This window comes from Sphaeroforma arctica, assembly GCF_001186125.1.
Source record: "Sphaeroforma arctica JP610 unplaced genomic scaffold supercont1.148, whole genome shotgun sequence".
NCBI classification, from domain to species: Eukaryota; class Ichthyosporea; order Ichthyophonida; genus Sphaeroforma; species Sphaeroforma arctica.
Window position 1 is genome coordinate 6,084 of NW_014040410.1, and position 7,906 is coordinate 13,989.

The window sequence follows — 7,906 nt, forward strand, 5'->3', positions numbered from 1 at the left end:
ATATATCTAAATTTATATATTTATATATATATAATACCACCCATGCTATTGAACTACACCCATGCCCCCTATTGACTTATGGATATGAATGGTGTTTGTGTGTCCAGTGTTAGGTATTGATATGTCTTGGTGTGTTGTGGTTTTGGTTTTGGTATTTGGTATCACTCTATTTGTTGTGTATTCCCTCTCTCGTACACATAGTCCTTATGTAAGTAGCATTGTATTATAACTTGCTGTTTCTCTCTCTTCTGCGTCGCTGGTGATTCCAGCAGTGTGCACTCTATCACTCTTTTGCGGTGACTACCAATGGTTAATATATATACAACATACTTATACACCTTCACACTTGGTTCTTATATATATAACTTCAACTTGTACACCTTCACACTTGGTTATTATATATGTGACGTAAACTTGTACGCCTTCACACTTTCCCAGAGTGTTTGTACGCTGATGTGTATTCACCTGCCTGATTTGTTTCCCTTTCTTATCAGCATCGTTGTTTGCCGATGTGTTACTGGACACGGAACTGTTCACACTCGAGGGTATGGGATCAAAGAAGGGCCGTTATCTGTTTATGTACAATGCTTTGACAGAGACAGCCCGGGCCAACTCGCCATGATCTATGATAAATAGAGTAGTAATGAAATACAGCTGTATTAAAGTAATATAGCTGTGATAAAGAACTAACGTAATATAGCTGTAATAAAGTAATATAGGTGAAATAAAGTAATATAGCTGGATACTATGTACACACAACAAAATATGTGTATTTTGTTGTGTGACATTGATTTCTACCCAAATATAGTCAAGACCATAGCCAGAAATATAGTCATAGATATACCTATAGATATTATCATAAATATACTCATAGATACAGTCATAGATATATTCAGAAATACAGCCATAATATATAGCCATAGGTATAGACATAAATTTCGCCACAGGTCAGAAATATAACCCTATTATATAGCCATAGATTGTATAGGCAGAAATACAGCCATAGTTGCCAGAGAAATAGTCATAAATGAAGCCATAGATATATCCAGAAATATAGCCATATACATCACCATAGAGTATAGTTATAAATGTAGCCATAGATGTAGCTAGAAATTTAGCCATAGATGTAGCTAGAAATTTAGCCATAGATACAGCCTTGAAAATAGCATAAGTATAATCAGAAAAATAACGAGAAATATAGCCGGAAATATAGCCATAGATATAGCCATGAATATAGTCATAACTATAGCCATAAAGGATTCATGCACATAATTATAAATATAGTCCCATGCTCTATATACATACTATATTGGGATTGTGGCACAAGTGAGAGATTATGCTCATCGGTTAGGAGTATGATTGTGGTGGTCTAATGACTGATGCGTATCTTAGTGCGTTGTCCCTGTTGTGTTATACCTCGCATATTGACTGCGCATTGTTCTGCTGATCGGCCTTATCAATATCAAAATTACATCATCTTTCAGCGATACAATCTAGAAGCTCATCGAGTGTATCACAAATGTTTTGAATCAATTGCTAAAACGTGTGTTCACCCTTTTACTGTCAGAATCCTTCATATTTGATGTTCAAAATTTTAATACTCGTGCAATTCCAACCAGCCTTGTTTGCTGGCGTAACTAAATATGATAGCATCAAAATAATATAGACTACATCGATCTGAACTTGAAGTCTGTCCTGTGTATGATAAAAAATTTGATTCTAAAATATCAATGATCCGTGTGGAATTCTGTATACATATCAATGAATGGATCAATCTAGTAACTGTATTTTTTGTCATGTTCCTTGACCTCAGTGCATGCTGCCTTGCACACTATCTCCATGTACTCGTGGCTCTCTACACAACGACCCGACTGTGCCAGCTGGTCGCAATTCACAGACCAGTCCTTCACGGCGTGCGCATCATAGCGATCGGCATACTGACTGGCATTGGGACACTTGGGCAGCATATACTCAGGCAGGGTGTCACACTTGCCAAAGAAGGCCCATCCTGTGCAACAGTCTTCAAAGTCTCCCCATGGATCTCCGTCACAATCGTTGTTGTCATCGCGAGTTCAGTCCGCTAGGCAGTCGTTATTATCGAAACTGCATGCGGCGTTGTTGCAGGCGTCATTACACACTTCGTCGCCTAACATCGATGGGGAGCATTTCGGACTGCAGTTGTGCTCCTCGCAATCACCAGAGTCATGACGACACTCCTCAGTGTTGCACAGCTTATCACACATTCCATCACCTCGCCACTCCATGGGACACAGATCCGTGTCACACTCTCCCTCGTTGGTATCAGTGGCCTCGCAGATACCATCAACATAGAACCCATATTCCAACTGCTTATGACACACTTCAATTTCCGCGCAGACCGTTCCAAGGGCTGAGCATCTGTCCGTGCCTTGATCAATCATTTTCTGCCAGGCCTGTGCAAAGGCTTTGGCAAACTTCTCATCACTTTCTGCGAACTCTAACGCATATTGGCGCATGTCCTTGCGCTTCAGCATCCAGAAGTCCACAGGCAGACGTATGACCGCGCGAGAGGTGCCATTTACACACAGGGTGTCTGTGATTTTCATGTTCTTAGCGTCTGTTGGTAATTCACAATCACGCATTACCTGTATTTCCTCATCTCTGGCGACTCGGTTGGTACCGGTTTTGGTCGCCTCAGGTGCGGTTACCTTGGTTATACCCTGCTCTCCGCGGTTTCTGGCTTGAACATTGTGATCACTGGGGAATGTGGAGTCGTGAGAAGGTGTGTATGTGATCGTATCGTCCTCAAATCGCGAGACCCAGAACCATTGCCAATCATCTTTTACCATATCTGAAAAGAAGTCAAATCCCTTGCCATTCACATCCCACTTCAAAGGATCTGCACTCCTAGTACCTTCGTATCCAGAACATTTTGCATGCGATGCACCAAAGCTATGAGCGCCGCCAGTAAGCGCAACAAGTCCGTCGAGTTCGCAGCCGTACTGTTCGGTGAACATCCTTATTGGATTGACATCTGAGGCAGGTAGGTGTGAATTCAACTCTTCCTCAGGGTCGTCCTTGACATCGTATCGACCACCGGTTACTTGGATGTGATGCATTGCCGGAAATCCCATCTCCTGCAGTCCAATAGTAGATGCAATGACCAGCGTATCGGCAAAAGACACCTTGTGTTTTGAAGCAAATCCCTCGAGTATCTCTGTGGCTGATAATATACAACCGTTTGGACCGAAGTTCTTCTCTGTATCGTGCCGGAAGGTGCCCCCATTGATACCTCCACGGTTACTTTTATGCTGGAATGTACAGGCAGCGTGGAAGGCTGTCCGAATCCTGGGTATTGGTCATCATCTCGAAAGTCCTCACTATTGCCATTTAGGAATTCGGTGATTTCCTCAACCAAGTTGTCGTACTGCGCCTGTGCTGTGGAGGTAAGCTCAGAGTACCATTGTTTGTCAAATATCTGTTGCTGAGCGGCGACAGTAGCTGCACAGACAGCTGCCAGGAGACTGATTGTGCTAATTCTTACCATTGTGTTGGAGATGTAAATATTATTGACCCAGTAAATATGGAAAACTCGGCGAAGATTCTGATTGACACAACTCGATATGTGGTTCTTTTACACATTACATCAAGGTGACCCAGCGCATTCAACACGGTTCACACTGCAATTTCGTCATCTGGAAATATTGTCAAAAATTCAGAGCAGCAGCTCATCCTTGATACTGTTGTAGTTATTCATCGCATTGGCTGAGATGAGAGGCATACGTCACCATTTGTCTAGATCCACTTCAGCTGCCTTTGACTTTCAGTTTTTAGTTTTTAGTTTTTTACGGTTACCTTGGGCCTTGGCTTTCATTTATGAGCACCTATAAAAAATATGAGCACTTCTGTTTGTTTTTTTTCGTCTAAAATTCGGTAAATAAATTCCCAATTTCCCAACTGTATGTACATATCTATCACCCTTTATGGGTCTATTTCTGGGTATATTGATAAGAAAATCAAGTTCAAAATACCAATTTTTGACCACGCCCCTCATAGTCATTTGTGACCTCAATTTCCATTTTTATTCGAGCGCTCGGAATTCTGAATTCAACAAACACAGAAGGGCGAAGTTCCAACATAAATTATTTATAAACAAAATGCTATGTATTGGTTTTTTTTAATTTATCTATATATATATAACTAATTAACTATATATATGTAAATGTATGTATATATATAATTTTGTTTTAAAACAAATAAACAAATTCCAACCCAGGCAGTTACCCAATACATACCGCCATACCCAATATTGAATACGAAGTACATTTTGTATATCGCATCTGGGTTCAGCTACCAGACCGACAGATCCAAAGATATGCGTTAGATTTACTCTTTAAAACTAGCTCTTGACTAATAAAATAAGATAGTATTTATTTTTGCCATACGTAATATTTTATTTGCTTTTTTTGTATTTTGTTATAAACCAATTCAAAACAATAAAAAAATATGTACATAATCGAACATAGAGCTAATACGTTATATCATAGCCTTCTGACTATCAAGAATATATGTATTATCATTTTAGGGCTTGCACTGTTCAGTGTTTAGTGTTCGAGGCCAACTTCCAAAGTGTTCCATGGACATATCTGTCCTGTGGAGTGTGGGGAACTGGAAACTCTAGAGAGAGAGCAGGCTGGTAGACTCGTCAAAGAGTGAAGTCACACGCGGTCAAAGTTAAATACTATTAAAGTAGTCGGTACTATTTATTTACTGCGAGTATTATTTTAATGTATTTTTTGGACACTGTTTGCTTTAATCTTGGTATTTAGAATAGTGAATACAACCGTCAGACGGACACACACATATGTATAGATTAAAAAAAATTGGGGCATACGGAGCCGAAAACCTCTCCCAAAAAAACTTGTGTGACCAGAACGATAAATATGAATAGCTGCGCTCCCGAGTCATAAGTCGTAACAAATTGTATATTCTGCTACACCCATCAGTTTCTGCCTTTAAGCCACCTAACCATGGCACTCGGTAAGCCTCGTTGTGAGTTGTTATAAGTTTTCGATGCGCTACTTTGTGGTTCAAAGCGATCGGCATTGTCGTTAATCGCTTGTCCTGTACACTCACAAACACTATGGCTTTGGTTCCTTTCAATGGTTCTTTTGAGTGCTGCTAATAAACTACATGGTGTAACAAAGTCAAGTAGATCCTTGATAAATCAGTCGTTTATATGTGCGCATTTAATCCAAATGTGTGCATGAGATCGTTCAACTGAGTCTGTTGAGATTTGTATATGCCACACGGATGGTTTAGTACAGACGTACCGACACTTCACTCCAATGGAGAGTGTAAAAATACTCGATGCGCTCTACTCAACCACGCTGCACAAAATTTTTCTCGAGATTTACACTATACAATCTTCATATGTATATCCACTAGCTATATAGTATTCATACAATCTGTATATTTAGCACCCAATAGCTATAGAGTATCAATAAAATCTGTATATGTAGCACCCACTAGCTATAAAGTATCTATACATTCTTTATATATATAGTACCCACCAGCTACAGAGTATCTATCCAGCAGACCCCAAGCACCGAACGACTTCAGGTTCAGGCTAGCGTACCCATCGGGTCCCACGGGGGCAGGACAGACGGGGTTGCAGTTAACGCTGGCACCTGTTCATCCTCGAGCTGGGACTTGTGTACCACAATCTGGTACACAAACTCTTTGAACCAATCCGCTGTCATGATGTGGTAGCCCTTATCACCCAGTTTGTCGCCCCACGAGTTCTCCACCTACGGCAGCGGGTGTGGGTGTGAGTGAGTTCAGTACACGGCCACCAGATATGAGAACGGCATTGCACCCGTGTGAAGTGTGTGTGCATACACAGCGAAGCGTATTCAATAGTGGAGGTAGAGTGCGTGCTGTGAGTGGTATCCCTTGTGTATTAATAGTGTGTTCAACTGGACACGTACTAGGAAGATCAAGCGGGGCTACGCACTGCTTGCGACTACCTACTGGATTGTCCGCCATTACAGCACACTACCTGCCACAACTGAAGCCACACCATAGCGAAACATACATATCCCAATGAACTTACCCTGTACTTTGTGGGCAGCTCCCCTTCGACTGGCACATCACAGCCCGTGAATAGCATGGCGTGGGTCATGAGCGACGCCTTGTACCGCAATCTGTGTCCAGAAAAACAGGACAGGTGCAATGCGAGTGATGTGGCTAGTATTAGTATAGTGGTGAGGGATATCAGCGTGCTCGAGGAGACTTACACTCCATTACTCTCTGAACATATCAATCAATAACATTATTAACGAGTGATGTGTCGTATCTGTTGGTCATGCCCTTGTCTTGACAGATAAAACTATACGCCTATTAATGGGCCAACACCACAAACAGTATACCATATACATATCAGTCACCGACATCACCACTGACAAGCAAGCACCTTTCCCTTTTGTATGTGTGAAACCCCCTTGCCTTTGGTATATGTACAACAATGAACGACATGCAACGGCACATGCACACAATCCGTGTGATTTAAACAGCAGTCTCCACCATGCACCCGGTTCATGATGCATGCTTCTCCTAGTCAAAGGCCCCATGAGTATGTGTGCGTGTACTACTGACTGGACGAAATATATCAAAGGGTGTATGCACCTGAACAGATGCAATAGAAGACACAGGTGTTGTGAAGCCATTGCAAACACAGGGAACATCACCTGAGTGTGTTTTTCTGCACCTGATGTATAATACATGTATGATAAACGTACCATACATATGTCTTTTAAACCTGATGCATAAGTAATAAAAAATTAACGTACAATACGCAATCATCGTCGTAATATGAGCCACGTACATATGTTTACACCCATATCAGCACACACACTCAACCGCGTTAAACGCAGTACCTGTCAGCTTTGTCCATGGCTGGGGCCACACCCTCTCCGTACACCAGATCTACAGTGCATGCGAACAACCGATACGACAGAGGTTAGTAACAGGTGTGTGTACTTTGGATACATGCAGAGACATGCATGTACATTTGATACTACATGTATGGGAAATATGGAGGAACAATATACATAACTAGTTCAGCCTCATGATACACATATTAGTCAGTATGACCAGTAGTATTCGCAGCTAGTTCGACGACTACTCGCAAGTAGTTCAACCATATTATTCACAGCTAGTGCTACCACTATTCACAACTAGTTCTACCATTATTCACAACTAGTTCTACCAATATTTACAACTAGTTCAACCACTATTCACAACTAGTTCAACCATTATTCACAACTAGTTCAGCCTCAACAAACAGTACGGCACAGTCACATAGGAGAGTGTTCCCACAACACCTGGTCAGATCCAGTGCTATGGCTACTTTGGTGCGATGAACTCGTTGGTGTAGTTTGTATTCGCTGGACAATTGAGAGTCCCGTCGTCGCAAACAGGGACAGGTATTTTGTTTGGGACAATCTCGGGCCCAGAAATAAGCACTGCAGGTGCAGTACAGCAAGCACATGCATAGTTGTTATGTGTATTATCACCTACTCACCGTAGTCAAAGCAATTGGGATCCATAACACCCAGATCACGATTGTGTTCCTGTGACGGGAGAGATCCGAATTTTAAGCTTTGTTACTAAAGTACAGGACGCCGTGCACGATCAAAACAGTATATTTGGTGTATTTCTCTATACAAACTCTGGTACATATACACTAAATATGTATACTACTAGTATATATGTAGAAAATATACATGTACAGGAAGAAACATAAGATATACGACCATGTTAGACCTGGCTAGTAAATGGATGGAGTCCCGATTGAAAGTAGAAACGAATGCATGTCTACAACTGTAAGTATACATACATACACACATACCCACACACACATATA

At 41.4% G+C, this 7,906-nt stretch overlaps 3 protein-coding genes across 3 annotated transcripts in view; 1 reads left to right on the forward strand and 2 right to left on the reverse strand.

Annotated features, from left to right (window-relative positions):
- The window catches only part of SARC_03046 (hypothetical protein), a gene marked incomplete at its 3' end in the record, with an annotated part of 6,227 nt that extends 5,605 nt beyond the window's left edge, over positions 1-622 (forward strand). Inside the window, exon 4 of the mRNA XM_014303160.1 lies at positions 495-622. Within this exon, the coding sequence (XP_014158635.1) occupies positions 495-622 (128 nt within the window). The remainder of the gene's footprint in view (positions 1-494) is intronic.
- Positions 623-1,775: 1,153 nt separating this feature from the next.
- On the reverse strand, positions 1,776-3,526 carry SARC_03047 (hypothetical protein; the record flags this gene model as incomplete). The annotated part of the gene is made up of 3 exons (XM_014303161.1): positions 1,776-1,988; positions 2,139-3,236; positions 3,272-3,526. 3 exons carry the CDS (start codon positions 3,524-3,526, stop codon positions 1,776-1,778), a joined length of 1,566 nt encoding a protein of 521 aa, XP_014158636.1.
- A 2,077-nt stretch (positions 3,527-5,603) lies between these two features.
- The window catches only part of SARC_03048 (hypothetical protein), a gene marked incomplete at both ends in the record, with an annotated part of 6,655 nt that continues 4,352 nt past the window's right edge, over positions 5,604-7,906 (reverse strand). Inside the window, 3 exons of the mRNA XM_014303162.1 lie at positions 5,604-5,789; positions 6,095-6,185; positions 6,918-6,966. Of these exons, the coding sequence (XP_014158637.1) occupies positions 5,604-5,789; positions 6,095-6,185; positions 6,918-6,966 (326 nt within the window). The remainder of the gene's footprint in view (positions 5,790-6,094; positions 6,186-6,917; positions 6,967-7,906) is intronic.